The sequence below is a fragment of the Canis lupus genome, chromosome 20 (genome assembly GCF_048164855.1).
Source record: "Canis lupus baileyi chromosome 20, mCanLup2.hap1, whole genome shotgun sequence".
Taxonomy (NCBI): Eukaryota; Metazoa; Chordata; class Mammalia; order Carnivora; family Canidae; genus Canis; species Canis lupus.
In genome coordinates, this window is record NC_132857.1 from 31,207,728 (window position 1) to 31,226,881 (window position 19,154).

The following is a 19,154-nucleotide window of genomic DNA, read 5'->3' on the forward strand; positions in this document are numbered from 1 at the left end:
CCTTCATGATTAGGACATAAGGTGAAAGTACATCATTTTGTACTTTGCAGTCCTGCTGAAGAATGTAGGATGCCTCCTAGCTATGAAGGTACCAGTGGTTGAGTGCAAGGACAGGCCAGATCTCTTCACCCAGACTCCTTGGTGAGCAGTCAGCCTCTGCCATGTACTGGCTGTGTGACCGTGGACTCGTTACTTAATGCCAACGTGTCTCAATCCTCTTCCGTACAACAGAGTTAATAAGATGACTCACTCCGTAGGGTTAGTGTGAGGATGTATATCATATATACAAAACACTTATAAAATGTCCTGACGCACAGTCAGCATTTTTTAGGATTAGCTATTAATATGGCCTGTCATTTAGATTTTAAACTGTTTTGTTTGCTTCAAGTTCCCTATGGCCTTGACTTTAAGTTCTCTTTTTACCCCTTGATGTCACTGCAGCTTTTCCCATGCAGGCAAACAAACATCCAGCACCTCACCCATTCTCAGATCCAGCATCATGCACTCCACCCCACCTGAAACAGCCCTGCCTGACCTCCCTCAACCCAGCCCATGCATCAAGTTCTGGAAATCTTATTTCCTCTGTGATATCCCCTTGACTTGCTCTGGATACCAGAACACATCATTCCTCTTTCTCTGCCCTTTGGGCAAAAAGCCCTCCGCCTCTCTATGGATTGAAGAATCAGCAAAATCTGGATTTGAGTCCAGGTTCCACCAAATACTAAAAACATGACGTCAGGCAGCTTACTGAACCTTCCTAATTAGGGGCGATTTTATCCCTAAAATCACTTTTATGGAGCAACCTCATTGTTCTCAAATCTGAATGTACATCAGAATCACCTGGGGAGTGGGGGCGCTTGTTAAAACTCAGGTTGCTCACTCCCCTCAGTTTCTGATCTAGAAGGTACGGGTTGAGGCCTGAGACTATGCATTCTAACAAGTTACCAAGTGCTGCTGGTGCTGCTGGTCTAGGAGTCGCACTTTGACAACCACTCTGTGGCTTGCAAGATGGCAAAGAGAATTAAATGAAATCATATTTAGAGAATGTTTGCACAGTGACTATTACATAAACTATAACCTTTTCTTTTCCTTCATGAAATCGACTAAAATGATAAATAAAAACAGCAGAAGTGCTCTTGTTTTGATGTTGGCTCCATCCCATGAGTTAAAGGAGAACACCATATTGTAGCATTTCTCACTTTAGAGTTAGAAGCTCAGATTGTGTGGGCATTGGCCTTACAATGGCTTTTCTGGCACCCAGCAGAAAGGCTTTCAATTTTTGAGAAGAACTAAAACATATGCATTACCAGGCAATGTAATCTTTTTATATAGCCTACTGTTTTTAACAGACTCCCACACACAGAGTGGGGCTTTAGCATAAGTCTGTTTATGGGAGGTCATCCAAAATAATGCTTCTCCACTCTCAGTGTTTACAACACTCCAAACTCTGAACCAAAAAGGTAAGAATCTTGACCGGAGAGTTTAGCAGATGCTTTTCTTAAACCAATGTGTGCTGGGGAAAAAGGAAGTGGTTATAGAGTGAGAAGCTACATTTCATAACTTATTTGGCTGCAAGACATTTAAAACAGCGTTTCACGTGTGATTCACTCATTGGAACAAGCAAATTGTTTCATTTTTAAAAGGGTCAATGCAAAAAAGTCCCCACAGGATGCAATAGCAAAGACCTGACTTCTCTATGTGGCTTTGCTACACTCGGCTAGACTTCCATTAACTTCTACGCAAAATCAGAGCTGGACGATCTCCAAGGATGTTCCTCAATACCACAATTCTGGGAGGAAGGGAGGCAGGAAATGGGACATGTGACCACAGAGACACTTTGCTAGGTATCAGAAGACTAGATGAAGTCAGTCTCTATGAATCTTCATAAAGGTTTGGAGCAATAGGTTTTGGTGGGTGGAGTCACTCTCATTTAGAATGTCACTACCACCACCCAAGGCTTAGGCAGAGGGAGAAAAATGGGACAAGGACTGTCAGCAGGGCCAGCAAGTCCACTGTCCCCCAGAGAATACAAAGACAAGTTATGTTTGTTAGTAGCTGCAGCCACTCTAAGACCCACACTCCCACCACACCAAAATATCCCTTTGTTCAGGGGCTACTAAGGATCCAACTGTTTTCATTTATATTCCCAAAAGTTTTATTTATAATGGGAAGCCAGGGAGAAGGTGAGTGACAAAACCAGAGAAGTCTAGAGGGAGATGGAATTCAATTGTGCCCCTCCCCCCGTAGTGTCCCATGGACTGATTTCAACATCCCTTTGGAGATGAACATTGAGACAGACCTGCCGGGACTCATCAGAGACCCCATGAGATTTTTCTCAGAAGGACAGCTGCTTGGGGGCCCAGTAGGTGCAAGCAGCCATCCCTCTCTCCCACATCTACACCACGTTTGTAGAGAATCTACACAATCCCACCACCTCCAGGATCAGAGGCTTTAGGGCAGTAATTCTCAAAGACTGCTCCCTGGACCAGACTACCAGTACTCTAGGAATTTGTTAGAAATGCAAATTCCCTGGCCCATCAAAGTAAAATTAGAAACTCTAGGGGTAGGGTCCAGGAACTTGGGTTTTAAGAAGAACCTCCCATTGATTCTGACATAAACATGCTGGAATTCACCTGCAAAATGTATTGATGCATGCACTTCCGGGTTTATGTAAATTCAGTGTCTGCAGGTGCATGAACCAGGAAATAAAGGCTGCCTTAAATTTTGTGTCCTTAGCATATTGACCACATGCTTTCCTTATCCTATCCAGGCCCTGAGGGGGAATCCAAAGACTGCAACCTTGGCACCCAAATTGATGGGTACTTTCCTAATGCATGGTTGATGGTGGCCCAGAGGAGCAGCTCCTTTGAACAAGTGGGAATCAAAGCACCAAGTCCAAGTCAGTGAGAAGACTGATTTGAGGGCACATGTGAGGTATATTTATGGGGATCCACCCCAGAAGCTATCGGGATCACTTGGCCATGGTGGGCTGGAAGAACTTCAGAGGATGACCTGAGTTCTTTCCTCTTCCCATGGATCTAGAGAGCTAGCAAACCTTTGGCCATGGGAATTAACATGGAGACTATTTACTGAGTATATACTGTTTACTAGACATGGAGCTGAGCACCTGATTTCTCATACTGTCTCATTTGACTCTCATTGAAAGGTAGGTTTTATCATTTTTATGATCTTGGTTTTGCAAAAGAAGAAACAGAAGCAAAAATGTTAAATAATATGTGCTGATAAACTGTAGCCTGGGAATTAAACACATTCTATCACCTCTCAAACTTGCTGCCACCTGCATGGAGATTAATGAATTCTCCTCGGTGTAACTTCCACTTGCCCCCATCTCAGACAGTGTCTCTGTTTGCTCTTCCAAGTTTGGCTTCACACCTTGGATCCTGTCTCCCAATCAAACTTGTAGACACATTTGGTGATTTGTTTCTTCTGCTCTGGACATTGGACTCAGAGGGACTGGGCATGGCTCCTCCAATGGACTTGGTAGATCTTTCAACAAAAATCCCAGGGAAAGGTACTTCTTGACCTGGACCACCAGGACTTACTTCACTCAGACCCTGCCTGACAATGAGCACCACTCTGACTGTCCCCTTTCTAAATTAAATTTCATTCGGCACCTAATGTTTACAAAGAATTTAACATGCTGATTATCACTGAAAAACCTAATTATGCAAAAGATGGGGTGGCTTGTTTAGAAGCCACAGACACACAGTGACTGCCATGTCCAGGCCAGTGCCTGCCGAGCGGAAGTTCAGGGAGAGAACACTGGCAGGGTTCAACTCTGAACCACAACTTCAATCCTGTGACCATGGAAAAATCGACATATGTCTTCAGGTCTTAGTTTACCTCTTTAAAAATGGAGATAATGATGCCCTTGCACTGCCAGGGCTTCTGTAGTTCTTACCACTTCTTAATGCTACCCAAGTATATCTATATAGGGCTGCCTGACTCCTTCATTCAATGTCTATGAGGTTGAGTCCCTGCGGGTACGATGGAGTTGTTCATGGGATGCAGCATTTATTGAGGGGGACTTTGCTCTATGTAGTTTAGAATATCATGTCTTGCCTACTTTAAGTCCAAGAGGGTTGCAAGAGGTAAGTGTAGATCTCAAAGAACAGGAGGTCTGGGATGTGGAAAATGTGAGGTTGAAGATTCAGCTCACAGAGGAGGGATAGCAGATGAAAATCATGTTCCAGAGGTTTAGAAAGACTATTGTAAATGTGTGAGGTCTGCTGGGAGTGCTCCATTCTGATCCCAAATGTGATTCCTACAAGGATGCTCTACCTCTTCCTCCTAACTCATCACTGGACTGCCAGGCACCAGGCAGTTCTATAGATCAAGCCTCCTAAAGCTCTTGGCTCTTGGCTGCCAGACTGGGGCCAGGCCAATTACTCCACCTCTTTTCTTCCCTGAGACTAGAAGACTTACTAATTTGCGCTCATCAAAATTCAAACTGTTTAGGTTCCTTAATCCTTGAGAAGGGACCCTCCCTACTGTTGCCAGCATTGTCTCATGGCCAGCTTGTGAATTTGCTCAGGCTGGGCAGCAAAGGTGACATCCCAAAGGCAACCTGCTAAAGGGACCCCCACTAGAGGAAGCTTTTCAAATTTTGGCCTCTTCTGTGAATGCTACCTTGGCTTTCCCACAGTGACTGGAACTGAGAACCCAAGGGACAATGAGAGTGCAGAGTATCTCTAGAAGCCAGGTGGGCTCACTCTGAGGGAGGAGAGGGAGGTTGGGGCAGGCAATCACAGAGAAGCAGGGAAGGAGGCCTGGGTCTCTACAGCCCTAGAGGAAGGGACAGAGAATTGAGTCTGGGAGAAAAGAGACACTTAGGCCGGATCAAAGGCTGTTCTTCTTGCACTTTCCAGAATGGAACACAGTTAAAAACAAAACAAAACAAAACAAAACAACAAAACAAAACAAAACAAAAAAAACAACAGAGCCAAGAAAATACACACACAGCCAGACTTCTCTACCCCAACCTCTTCCACCACACCACACCCCACCCCTAAATGGCAAGCAGGTAGACAATGTCTAGAGGTTGACAAAGACTTCGCATTTGCCCTTAAATCAGTTTCAGTTGACCAACACATTAAAAATAAAGCACACAACTTAGCTTTTCAAACTCCTGCCCCTCTCCAACAAATGTTAAATATAACTTCAAGAAACAACTAATCAAGCAAAGCCTTGTACCACAGTATCCCCTTCTGTTAGAGACACTGTCTGGTAAATCAAGAAAAACGTACCATTTACTCACTAAACTAAACACAATCCCTTATTATATAATTAACCAAAACACAATTGTATGTAATACAATTATACAGACTACAATTACACAAAAGTAATGATGCAGTATAGATGGCAATGACTTTCATGTAATCGAAAATAATGACAGCGTCCTTGATTAGAAATTAAGGTATCATAAGAGATCCCTGCTGATAAATGTTCCCTCTATTGATCTCCACTTTGCAAAAGGCTCTGCTGGCTGATGAAGCTGGATGCTTCCCTCTCGTTGTTAATAAAGACTATAGGGGTGGCAACCATTCTGTGTAGTATCTTTTATTCTGAGGTCTCTAAACTAACACATCCTAATGAAGCACACATTTTATTACCCACTTTTCCAGCTGGTCAAATAGAAAAAAAAAAGAAAAAAAAAAAGCAGAAGAGGCAGGAAGTCTGTGTGATTTGTTGAGGATCCCATGTGTAGTGGTATTAACAAAGAAACATGCACATAAAGCTCCATCAAATTATATTGGTCATTCTGAGCATCAGAGGACACAACCTGCATAGCTGATTTCTGTGCTGCTCAGAAGAGGCACCTGCTACTTCTCATCATTGCTCCCTGGGACAGAGGCAGTTACCTTCCCATCTCTGGGCTGGTTCTCTTTGATTCATCCTTTTCAATTTTTCCTGAGTATTCCATCTAAGAAGCAAGTCTCATACCTTCCTTCCTGACTCTCACCTAGCACAGGAGTCAGCATTCCACAAACAAACAAATTTCTTCATAGTTACTCTTGGCCCCCATCTCTAGCCACATTCACACCATGTAGGTCACTGTGGTGGAGTGACGTACCCAGCTCTACCAAGTTATATTTTATTGACTCTAAGACACTATTCACTGCAAGACATACCATTATTTTATATGCCACTGAGAAAAAATGTTGCCAATCGAAAAATGATGCACCATTGATTGCAAAATGTGTCTGAATATTAGAGATTTTAAAATGAAAAATATGCACCTCAAATTGACAAAATACTTGCCAGCCATGATTTCTTCTATTTCTATGCCATTTCCCATGCTGCACCCTGAAAATCCATCCTACCTGAGCACCCCTCACCATTCCTCAGCTAAGTCTTGCTTGTCCTTTAAAATCCAGCTCAGCACCACTTCTTAAAAACCTTCTCGACCTTATTCTCCCTAAGGCCAGATGGAGTTGTGGCTACCATAAGTCCCACAGATAAAGGTGAACTTCTTGGGTGTTTATTGTACTTTATTGTAACGGTTAATTCATTCCCTGATGAGACATGAGCAGAGACCCTGTATCACCAACACACAGGCAAACACGTAACATATATATTCACCCACTTAATAGATAATATTTTGATGGGGATGAGTATAATTGTGAGAATAAAGGAAGTAAGTGCTAGAGATAAAACATGAAGATCATGATAAACCTGGATGAAAAATCAGAATTGATCCTCTTTAATTTTCTGCAGCATGTCTTTGATCCTAGAAACTTTAAATATAAAAGGAGTCAGAGCCCAGAAGAAATAGAGAAACTGAGTTTCTGCTAGATTTGTGGGCTGCAGAGTCTAAGTGCTGATTCTCTCTGTCTGCAGCCTGGTCTCTTCTGGGCCAAAGAAGCAATAGGTTAGGGATAGCACAAGCAAAGGCCGGCTGCCCCAGGAGTTACTGCACCACTGGCAGCACCTGAACCTCTCTTCTAGACCTTGAGAGCCTAATGCTCATCTGCCCCCATTAGAAAGGCTCACTACAGTAAAGAACAAAATGCTTTAAGAGAGAAGTAATCCCTCCCTCCTTTATGCGTTACTCTTAACTTCAAAGTAATCAACTGTTGTTTATGCATAAAATTTTAATCCTGTCACAAATTTGTATTTTGATTTAATTTGCATATCCCATTTACTGCAAGTCAACATGAAGAGAGACTCAACTAATTTAAACCATTTTTCTCTGGGCCTGAAATCCTTTCAGAAATATTTTCCATTAGGCGACTCAATTATGTCTAATGTGGCTAATGTCAGTGGATTAGAATTTTGCTTAAAGAAACTCATATTTAGAACAGTGAGAATGGGAAGGGGGTGGGAGAACAGAGAAGAGACAATAATTACCTGTCTTTGATGCTACACAGATCAATGTGTAAATCACTAAAATTCCCCAGGGAACCTTGCTGAACTGAAATGAGGTCCTTGGGCTGGTTATCAATAAAGATGAGCCTCATGCAGCCTTGGAAAGCCTTAATGGGATTTAAACATTGGGAATCGGTGAGATTGTCGGGGCACCCTGTGGGACAGAGAAAAAAAATGAAGAAGAATACTGAAATGATCAGTCATTGCTTTGGCGACCTATTGATGGAGGACCTGGAGGTCTAATTATTCTGGGGCTTTTTCATTCACAGCAGTGCATGCATTTTTGTTGTAAATCCTAGCATTCTCACAGAAGGGACAGAATTGGTACAAAACGGGGTGTCCTCAATCGCTGTACAGAACAAAAAACAAAATGTGTTAAAGGGAATACCAATACTACAGCATTTATCTCGTTCTTATTTCTTTTTGCCTGTTGGTAAGCTACCCACCATTCCACCGCGTGGTATACTTCACTCATCCCAAGGAGGCAACATATTATAACTACTTGGGAATGTTGCTTCTGTCTTGAAACACATTCTAAATGCACAATTCAATTCTGAATTACACTTTCAAAGGAAATTATGCTTTGGGTAAGAATGGTGGCAGAGTAATTGTCTGGCTAATTGTTAGCATTAACAGGCTTAGTTCCTGAAAAAGGTACACATAGGAATGTAACTGGAATTTTGAAGAGTTGCGCAAAGCAAACGGCACCAAAGGATGCCGACGCCAAAGGAACTAGGTGTTTAAATGCACATAGTTATAGGGCTATAATAGCACACGTGAAAGGTTAACACCATACCTTTTTAAAGAGTGTTCTTTAAAGAAAACTACATTACACTAATTTAGCATAGCTTGCATCCAGGGCATATCTACTTCTCATTAAGACAGGTACAGAGCAACATAGGTATACGAGTGCTTGTGCTCTTTATAAACTCCATCCCAATGGTTTTAATAGGTTCGGAGCATATGGGAATGCAGGCTTGAAAACATGGCAATAACCCATAAATAATTGGGAATTATTTCAGCCATTCCTAATAGACAGTCACTGCTGGGCTGAAGCCCAGCAGCTGGTTAACAGCTCACAGGCACACTATAAAACGAAGAGAGATGCTACAAGTTCTAATTGAAGCTGTAGAGAGAATTTATGTAAGTTGACTATTATTACTCAAACTCATTTTTCACCTTTCTTAAGTTTATAGTCTACATGTGGGTCGCTTCTTTAAATACTGTTTAAATCACAGATAAATCTTCACCTTCTAAACCCAGTGCCCCCTTAACTTGGGGAAGGCAGACATTTTCCCTTTGAAGCATTGCAGATGCCATCATTATTGAACACTGTTTTCCCCAGAAACAGGTATAAGAATGTTTCTCTCTCTTTGTTGGTGAACATTGCATATGATGCCAAAAATTATGCACTCCGTGACATGGATCTCTGGGACCCCCGAAACTCTTCTTCTGCATCCTTTATGATACATTTGCTAGATGTCCCAACCTAGTGGGTTGTGGAGAATACAGACTTGGGGGTGAATCCCAATTCTAATATTTAAATAAATTATATTACCTTAGTAAACACCAGTCTTATTTTATCTGTGAAATGAGCTAAATTTGCCTATCTTCCAAAGTTGCTACATGAACTAAATGAGGTAAGACCATTTGCAGTGAATGGAAGTGCTCCCTTCTTGGAGGAATCATTGTCCTTGCATACATGGAGAAAACTTAGAATGAAGGACAGAGACCCTTCCTGGGGCCTTAAAAATCAAACCACAAAAATATTGCTCTATGCTGATTCTCTTCCAGGATGCCCCAATAAATATGCTGCACCTATACAAAGCTCATTTTGTATTTCAAAGCTTAACCACATGTCATGACATGAGAGAGATGATTTGTAAATTCCATTTGAGAGACTGTACTTCGTAATTTTACACAATACTTCCTTTCAGTTTCCTAATGGAAAAAGAATTAGCAACCAGAGGACAGGGGCAGCCCATGCCCATATTTGCAAAAGTCAAAGCCAGTTTGTCCATTCTGTGCCCTATTGGAAGCCCTGGGCTATACACTTAAACGCTGACCTTACTCAAGTTTTCCAACAATTTGGCTTTGCTTCCCCATGTCCTAGATAAGGAAGTTCAGGGACTTGCTTAAATTAAGGAAGTTCAGTGTCTTGCTCAAGGTCACACAGTAATTGAGATTACTCTCCAGAGACTTTTTCTAATGCAAACAGATGACTAGGAAATTAGATACTATATTTTTAATGAAATAAATGCCTTGAAAGAAGTAAATATAAATGCACATACATCCATAAAAAGGTAGTGAATTCCTAATCACATATTTTTTATCTTTTCTAGTTTGCCCTGTGTTTTCATCAAAGGGAAGTTCCCTAGGATTCGCCTAGCGATGGAGAGAGCTAGTTCTGTACTGTCTGCTCCATGTGGAGCTACAAGTTCATGGACCTTCCCCATTTTTAGAGCCCCATTCCATGAGCATGGCCTGCAGGGATGCCAGGAAGGAATGAACAGATAGGGATTCAGGCAGCAAAGGAGCAAAGGAATAGCCTAGAAAGTTGAACGTGCCGGTTGTGCCTTCCCACCTGGATTTTTCCTTTTGCACATACTGCTGACTGTTAGTACACATTCTCTAAGTTTTCAGCTGACTTTCTCCTTCCCAATGTGATCACAGAGCTTGGCATGACTACAAAAATCTCCTTTGGACATGTTATATAACACTGGCTCTTATAGCTAGTTTTTTTTTTCTTCTTAACTGACCTAGATAGTTTATATTTGCACAGCTGTTAGAGAGTTGGTTTCTCATTATTTTGTTTTTGGGAGTGGGTACCTATGTGTGTGTGAGAGAGAGACAGTATAGTCAAATTGACAAAAAAGAATCATCAGGGAGAAATAATTGTTCACTGCATTCTCCCTCCCTCTTTAATTCTCAAAAGCTAAGGAATTTACCTCCAAAGTAGTAGCTATTTCCAGAATAGATCTGTACACGGGTAGTATCCTGGGCCGGGGATGCTGCATCATTATCCAGAGAGAGAGTGATGCGGTCCCTTCTGGCGTTGATGCTAACTGAATGCCACAAGCCATCATTCAAGCTGCTGCCTGCAAAAGAAACAGGAAAGGCAAGCATAGGGATGATTGATTGGGGAGGTCTGGAGCAAGTGGGGCTCATCCTCTTCACTTGCTGCGTTCCTGTGCATCCTCAGTATGCTCCCCATGTCTCCTTGTGCTTAAACCAAACCCCCAGTGTCTCCACAAATTTCACCTTTCTTTCTCTGTTTACCACTTTAATTCTATTATTTTCAAAGTGGCTGAACCACATCTAATATGTTTGGTTTCAAAACAAAAGGGCAAAACACAAATTTGTATACTACAACCAAAGGCGTGGCTAAATGAATTGACCTTTTGATAGAAATTCAGAGTAAAAGGTTGAAAGAGAAAATCTCAAAATGCCCATAGAGATTTTATCCCTGGGTGGTGGGGGTTATAGGAGATTTTAGTTTTCTCACAGTTTTCCACAAACGCCTTTTCTGCCTTTTTCAGTAAAAAATCAAAAATAGATCTGAAGCATGGTAAATTCTAATGATGTGCCAGGCAGAGGCAGTGTCCTGTCAGAGAAGTAACGGACTATTTCAATCCCAACATTTTTCCTTAACTAATTAGGTGACACTGGCTGAGTTATCCAGTGAGAATTTCCCTGAACTCTGGCTTTATCATCTGCAAAGATCATAATTCGTAGTTTGTGTTATCATTCAAAGGATCAATTGAGATCTGGTAGGGAAGTTTCAAGGACAGTTGCAGGCATGGTAGGTGTTGATTACAAGTTAATTCCTCTCTTGTTCTCATGCCCCAAATGTCTTTTGTGCACACTACCGTACTGGCCTATCTGACTGAGAATCTGATTTGGGAACTAGTCATGAATATTGGAACTATTTCCTTCTACAAAATATATCATCTATTAAGGTTGTTGGTGCCAAGTACTTGCTGAAGGAAAGATAATCTTATTCACCAATCTGGTCCCAAAGATGTGTCTGTGACAAAAGCACACCACCACGCATGTCTTCCCTCAACAGACATTTATTGTGCCTTGCTAGGTGTTGAGTGGCCTTCTTACTCTTATTGCTCAGTTTTTCCCCTGCAAAATGAGGGAAATGATTGTACTTATACACCGTTGTGAGAATTATACAGTTGTTACTACAGGAGCGCATCTAGCACCGTTCATGTCACATCGTAAGTAGACACTGATGTTAGCTAAAACAAATGGTCAGAATAGCAACTGCAAAATGGTCCCTCATATCTGGAAGTGTGGAGAGAAACAACACCTGGTGTCTATGGTCCATCACTAAATAGAAGAGAAATATGTAAGAAGGATTCAAATACTGTCCTTTGAGTTCAGGGTAGTGGGATACACAAACAAGCAAGCAAAGAGCAACACTTGCAATTTTGGGTGCAGAGAAGAAAGCAAGCCTAAGTAATGGCATGTGAGGGTGCCAAAAAGGCTTCACAAATGAGATAGTGACAGTTCAGGGAAGTTCTGAAAAATGCACAAGAGCTCTCTACTCACAAAGCAAGAGTCCAGGAGACAGCCTATACAAAAAAAAAAAAAAAAAAAAGCGAAGGTCTGGAATGAGAAGCAGGGGGAAACAAGAGGAAGGCAAATGAGAAAGGAATCAATCACGCAGGGGCCTGGCATGCGAAACTAAGGAATGGGTTTCCACAATTTCCTTGGATAAATGATTCTGAAGAGTTCTTTGTTCAAGCCATTCCATCAGAATCTTTGAGGATGACACCCTAGGCATCTGAATTTTTTAAAAGCTCCTTGGGTGATTCTAATGTATAGCCAAGAATGAAAATCGTTGCTTTGGAACAAAGGGAGCCCATGAGGAGTCCTTAGCCTGGGGAAGACCTGGCTGGAGATACTTATCCAAAGACTCTGGTGGCAGAGGACAGCTGGGAGGAATCAGGGCTGGAAGCAGAACTGAGGGAGTCTACTTTTTGCGCTGGCCTCAGGGGACAGAATGAGAATCTCAGCCAAAGTAGCAGCAGTGGAAATGGAGAGCAAGGGATGGATTAAGAGCTATTTCTGGAGGTAGAAGGGATAAGACTTAGGAGAGCCTACAGGAGCAGTCCCTAAGAAACCAGCTGGGAAGCAAGCCCTGAAAATCAGAGCAGAGGTCTGCAGGGCTCTTCAGAACAGCTACTGAAGAGCTTGTGCCCCTGAGCTCTCAGATGGTTGGAGAAGCTGCCCAAGGAGAAGCACAGCACCAGGCAGGGGCCCAGCTGCATTGCACCAGGGCAGCTGTGCCCCATCTGCTCACAATAGGCCAGATGTAAGGGACCCTCCTGCATTTCCAGCCAGCTCCCTAGCAGTCTTCACTGCAGCCCTGAACATCTGCTAGGGGTGAACCCAGGGGCGGCTCAACCTGGCGGCCTTACTTCCTCCCAAAAGCCAGAGTCTGGGTCCTAACCACAGGGTCTCTGCTAATGAGGTAGAGGCTCTGTCAGATGTTTCCTGGTGATGAACATTTGACTTCTGGCAGGGGCATTTGGGGGGCATACCCAGCTGTATGTCGTTACTTCTTTTTACCCTTATTTGCATACTGATTGAAATACATTTGCATAACATAGGAGACTGCATCTGCAGACAATCTATAGACTGTTTAAACTGGAAAGGAGTCAGTTTAGAGGATGTAAATAGCCCCTAAGGGCCCAGTGCCCTGCTAAGCATCAGGATACAATAAGAAAGAAGCCACAGACAGAGATCAAGGGGAGTGTCCTACCTAATCAGAGATACATCCTCTAGTCATTTTACAAATGAAGGTGGCCTAAAAGAATAAGTCTGACCCCCCTGAGTGGCAGGGCAAGAGCACTGGCCTTTGAAAGCTGAGTCTGGGTCTCCCCCACCCCACCCCCCTTCCCAGATCACTATCCTTGTCACTCCCTTTAACATCAATTGCTTGGTTGGTTGTTTTCTTTTTCCTTTTTTCATTTTTCCTTCTTTTTTTTTTCTTCCCTTTTTACTCTGCTTTTCTTTTTGGTTTGATCTTTTTGATCTTTTCCTCCATGGTCCTGAGTCCCTGCAGGGGAGCCTGTGTGAAATCTTCACTCTTCTGAAGAAAATTATTGGGGCAGTAGTTCCCCATGCTGACCACACAAAGGGCACCTGGGGAGCTTCTGAAAAGACAGGCCCCTGGGCCCCACACCAGGTTAATTAAGGCAGGCTTCAGGGGTGGTCCCCAGGCCTTGGAAGTTTCAAAGATCCCCAGAGTCAGTTGTGCAGCCTGGGTTAAGAACTACATCATTTGAGGTTTCCAGAGAGGGAGAAAAGAAGCTGGGAAAGAAAAAGCTGGTTTTAGAGAGGGGCTGAGCTGGGAACAAATTCCAAGGCAAGCAAAGTGGTATGTTTCCTTCTAAAAATCTGCTTTCTGTCTAGGTCCTCCTTCCTACTTCATCCTGTTAATAGCTATAATATATATAACACTGCTAGGGGTCCTTCAAGGTTTAGTTTCTAAGAATTCTTTTTTTAAAGGTACAGGTTTAAGTGCTATTAATTATACATAAATTAGGGAAAATCAATTCTATTGGGTTGCTTTCCTCCCCAAAACCTCCCCTGAGACAAAAAGTTCTGAAAGAATAGAAGTTTTCAGTGGAGAGAATGGGGAAGCACTAGCTTTGAGGTCAGGAACACCTGATGGGGAAAAGCCCCTGGAGGTGTAATTAGAGTCACTTTGGAGTTCTAAGCATTCAAATGTGGGATTTGGATTCTGGAAAGAATGTTGGATGATGACAAATGTAACTTTTCTGACCTTCAGAGTGATGTCAAATAATATTTGCCATCTCCCAGACAAAACATAAAAACCAATATGCAAAGTTAGTGGATAACAACTAAGTTAGTGGGAAACAAGAAATTTCATATAGTGTTTGTGGCAACATAAGTTTGTGCATTAAATGGAAGGCAAAATATCAAACAAAGTAAAAAAAACCCTAAAATATGATACCTCATTCTCCATAAATTATATTGCAAAGAATTAATCCTAAAATAGCACAAGAGCTGCAGCCAAGATTTATCGTGAAAAGGCTTCATAACGCTATTATTTCCACAGATCAAAAATCCACAATTACCAATGTTTCCAGGTTAGCTAAATCAAATATGGTGTATTTAATAATACAAAATATAATGCAGTCATTAAAAATTATAATGTCCAAGAATGCATGTGAAATCCTGATAAGTGAAAAACTCAGGCTAAATAGTATGTGTAGTTATGGTTTCCATTTTGTTAAAAATTCCTAGAAAGAGAAAATGCAGAATGACCTGGAATGATTAATTCTTTTTTTTTTCCTCTCATACAGAGTACTGGAAATTTCAAATTTCTAAAAACAAAATGTACAAGTTTTATGATTTTTTTTAAGAGTAACAAACAGTTTAAGTTGAGATAAAGGATAGGAAATGTTTTGATTCTTTCTCATTTCTTGCCCTCATGGTTTAAAGCAGCTGCTCCCAGTTTCCTGAATCCAGCCTAAGGCATTCAGATAAAGATCCTTTACAAAAAGGGTTAAAAAAGATGTTCTGTGCTTTGCTCAGGATCCAAGCCAAGACTGAAAAGTTTTTCTCCGTGGAAAAAAAAAAAAAAAAATATATATATATATATATATATATATATATATATATATATATATACGATTGTAAAAATAGCTAATAATGCATGCTAACAGTATCTAATAACCGCAATGTGTCAAGCACTTTAAATGTATAATTCCTAACTCTTACAATGGTCCAGAAGGCCAAGTTTTATTGTTCTCATGCTATAGATGCTAAAATGAAAAGCCAGAGAAGCTGCTCAGGTTCACGTGGCTACTGGGTTGGAACCAGAATTGAAGGGGTGGTTCCGGGGACCCAGACTGAGCTCCTGCTCTCCACATCACCAAAGCCAGCCCTGCCCTGCTTCTGGAACTGATGGCCAATTACGTCTGCAAAGGTCTATTTTCTGCCATTGAATTCAACTTTGTGTTTCATTATTTATATTTTTGAAACAGTTTGAGATAAAATTCACATACCATACAATTCATTTATCTAAAATGCACAATTTAATGGTTTTTAAAATATTCACAGAGTTAGGCAACCATCACCACAATTAATTCTAAAGCATTTTATAACCCCTCAAAGAAATGCTGGAACATGCAGCTATCACTTCCCTAATCTTCTCACCCCTTTACCTCCCACCCTAGTCAACCATGAGTCTGCTTCTGTCTGTATGGATTTCTGTCTCCTGGGCACTTACTATACATGAAATCATACCCTAGATTCCCTTTTGTGACTGGATTCTTTCACTTAGCACCTTTTCAAGGTTCATCCTGTGCTATAGCTTATATCAGGATATTTTTATAGCTGAATGATACTCCATTGTAGGGCTATATCACATTTTATTTATCCATTGCACTGGTTGATGGACATCTGGGTTGTTTCCATTTTGGAAAGGATTATAAATAATGTTTCTGTGAGCATGTGTGCACATTTCTGTGTAGAACTGAGCTTTCGGTTTTCTTAGATGTGCATCTTGGAGTACAAGTGCTCGGTCATATGTAACTCCATAGTTCATCTTTGGAGGAAATGCTGTTTTCAAAGTGTCTACACCAGTTCATCTTCTCACAAGGAAACTTCCATTTTGACAATACAGAGTTCAAACTTTGATCCGGGCCTTTTGTGGATCTTCTAGCTTCTAAGAATTAAAATACAATCCAACTACTGTTTCTTCTTAGAATTCTACTTAGATCTGACTTGGCATTCTAGCTAATTACTTTGATTTTAGTTTTCCAGATAAGTAATATTATTGAAGATTTATTTATTTATTTATTTATTTTTTTTTTAGATTTATTTATTTTTTTAAGATTTTATCCATTTATTCATGAGAGACACAGAGAGAGAGAGATGCATAGACACAGGCAGAGGGAGAAGCAGGCTCCATGCAGGGAGCCCGACGCGGGACTCGATCCCGAGTCTCCAGGACCACACTCCGGGCCGCAGGCGGCGCTAAACCGCTGCGCCACCGGGGCTGCCCTATTATTGGAGATTTAATATGACTTTTTATTTTCTTTTTTATTTTTAAAGATTTATTTATTTGAGAGACAGAGAGAGAAGGAGGGGCAGAGAGAGGGGGAGAATCTCAAGCAGACTCCTCACTGAGCGCAGGGCCAGTTGTAGGGCTTAATATCATGACCCTGTGATCATGACCTGAGCGGAAAACAAGAGTCAGACACTTAACCAAGTTCGCCACCCAGCACCCTTTAATATGCTTTTTTTAGTACACTTTGTGATGAGATCTTCATAGCAACATACAGTTCACATTTATTGGAACTGAGACTCAAGAGAAGTTAAGTAATAATCTGAAAGACCTAAAATCTTTTTTTTTTTTTTATTTTTTTTTTAGAAGTAAGGTTTTCCTTGAAGCAGTGTCCTTCAATAATCCACTGGCATTGGATCATTCAGACAGTATGATTCTTAGAGAGGGTAGGCTGTTATGCACTATGCTTCTTGTAGGCATGTTTAGCAGCATCCCTGACTCATTAGAGCCAGTAACAGTCCCCTACTCCTAGGAGCAAAAATGTCTCCAAATACTGACAAAAGTCGTTTGGGTGGGTTTGGGGGAATGGGAGCCTGGGGTGAGTGGATGGGGAATGTTGGTTGGGAATGACATGTTAAATAATTTTGGAGGCTGCAGAGCCTGGGTGCTCTCTCTCTTTCTCTCTCACTCCTACTTTCTGTATTTTTCTTGTCCTTAAATACCTAACAGGTATTTGCATTTTAGATTTCATCTTATTTCAGTATCTCTCTTGATGGTTTGAATACAGAACCTTTGAAACCTGGCTGTCCCAGGACCCCTAAGCAAGAGCTGTTAGAGCCACATGCCAACATGCAGAGATTCAGCCCAGGCCAGAGCAAAGTTCTCAAAGACTCTATTTCCAACCCTGGAAATAACTTGTCACAGATTTCCTCAATGCCTTTATTCACCTGTTACCCCTTGCTCAAGGCCCTGTCACTTATAATTTCTAGAAATTTAGACAGATTTCTTAATCTCTCTAAACCTGCTTCTTCATCTGTAAAATAGAGGCAGAATTACCTGGCTTGGCTTGGAAGTTTCTAGGGTTTATCTTGTCTAGAAAACCCAGTTCAGGTGTTTTTTCCACACCCTGTCATGTCTACCTTTACTTAATAGTTCAAAGGTAGTTTCAATTTTTGTGAGAACAAAGTGGGGAATACATAAATAATTGAATAAAGCAATCTTAAAATGCCAATCACATCGTAAAAGAGCATATTACAATTATTAGTACCATTATGCTACCATTTAGATCCTGAGTTCTATTTTTTTTGGATGCTGTTTATTCATAAATTATCAAATTTTATTAACTCTTCCTTATATAGTAGACTGAATTCACATTTTTCCTCAAATTCCCTCTCTAGCCTTTATTTTATCCTTTATCACTATAGCTGGGAATTTTTGTGATGGCCTCCCTCTTTTCCCAGCCTCTGACTTCTTTCTGGTACAGGACAGCCTACTAGATTGAACTGCCTAAGGAACACCTCTTAGCAAATGTCATTCTAGTGGGTCATGAAGCCCAGAGAACAAATCTCAAACTGCTTAGCTTCACAATCTATGCCTTCTATAATCAAGTCTCCGTCTATCCTCTCAATCCCATTTCCTAGTATTCCTACCTAAATTTCCTACTGTAGCTAGGCTAATACATTCATTATGCTCCAAGTGAATACATTTACCTAATCAGTGCCTCTACTCCTAGCTTTCCAATATCCAAGCCCATCTCCCTGTCCTCCAATCCCCATATTTGTTCTAGAGCTTCTTCTCCTCCACTGTAGGGACAGAAAGCATACAATTTTTAAAAATTTATTTATTTAAGAGAAAGAGAGTAAGGGGAGGAGCAGAGGGTGATGGGAGTGAGAGAATCCCAAGCAGACTCCCCACTGAGTGCACAGCCCAACTAGGGCTCGATCTCAAGACCCTGAGATCATACATAACCTGATCAAAAGAGTCAAACCTTTAACTGACTGAGCTATCCAAAGGCATTAGGAAGCATATATTTTTTTGACTTCCTATCCTAATCACCTAGCATAGTTCAGGGCTTATAACAAGTGCCAAATGAATGAATGAGTCAGTTAATACACCAAGAAATGAACAAAGCATGTTTATCTTGACCAGACCAATATAATTATTTCTCCTTCCAAATTCCTAGAATATCTGCTGTCTGATTTATGCATTTAGTTAATATCATTTACTGCTTTTTACCATTAATTAACAATGCATCACTGCAAGTCTCATCTCCTCAATGAGATTACAAGTTCCTGGGGGTCAGGCTCTGAGTCCTGTTTTGGTATCCCCCTCAGCATCAACAGGGCAGCATCCTGTCCTCTCCAAATGCTCATTGATTGATTTTGCATCTCACCAGCTGAAGTTCCACTGCCAAGTGTTAGCAGCAGGATCTCCCTGGTTCTTGGGCCATAAATCACAGGTTAAACCTTTCCTAGTTATTAGAGCCTGGTCCATATGTCAGGGTAACTTGGATCCCAGAAACTCTTGGTCAGGGTATGCAAGGAAAACATCTGGGTTTGTGATCCATTAGAGTCAGACAGGAAATGTGACATATTTGTGGCTGATGTTTATGCCCTTGTTTCCTTGATATAGACTTGAATGCTCAGCCCCAAAATCTACATGGTAAAAAATCAAGCTCAATTTCAGAGACAGATATTTCTCAATCACCTTC

The 19,154-nt window shown here is 41.3% G+C and overlaps 1 protein-coding gene across 1 annotated transcript in view; it reads right to left on the reverse strand.

The window, feature by feature from the left end:
• CNTNAP5 (contactin associated protein family member 5) overlaps window positions 1–19,154 on the reverse strand; it is a 796,877-nt gene that overhangs the window by 344,008 nt on the left and 433,715 nt on the right. The window contains exons 9-10 of the mRNA XM_072788823.1: window positions 10,338–10,487; window positions 7,372–7,543 (exon numbers count right to left, since the gene is read on the reverse strand). Of these exons, the coding sequence (XP_072644924.1) occupies window positions 7,372–7,543; window positions 10,338–10,487 (322 nt within the window). The remainder of the gene's footprint in view (window positions 1–7,371; window positions 7,544–10,337; window positions 10,488–19,154) is intronic.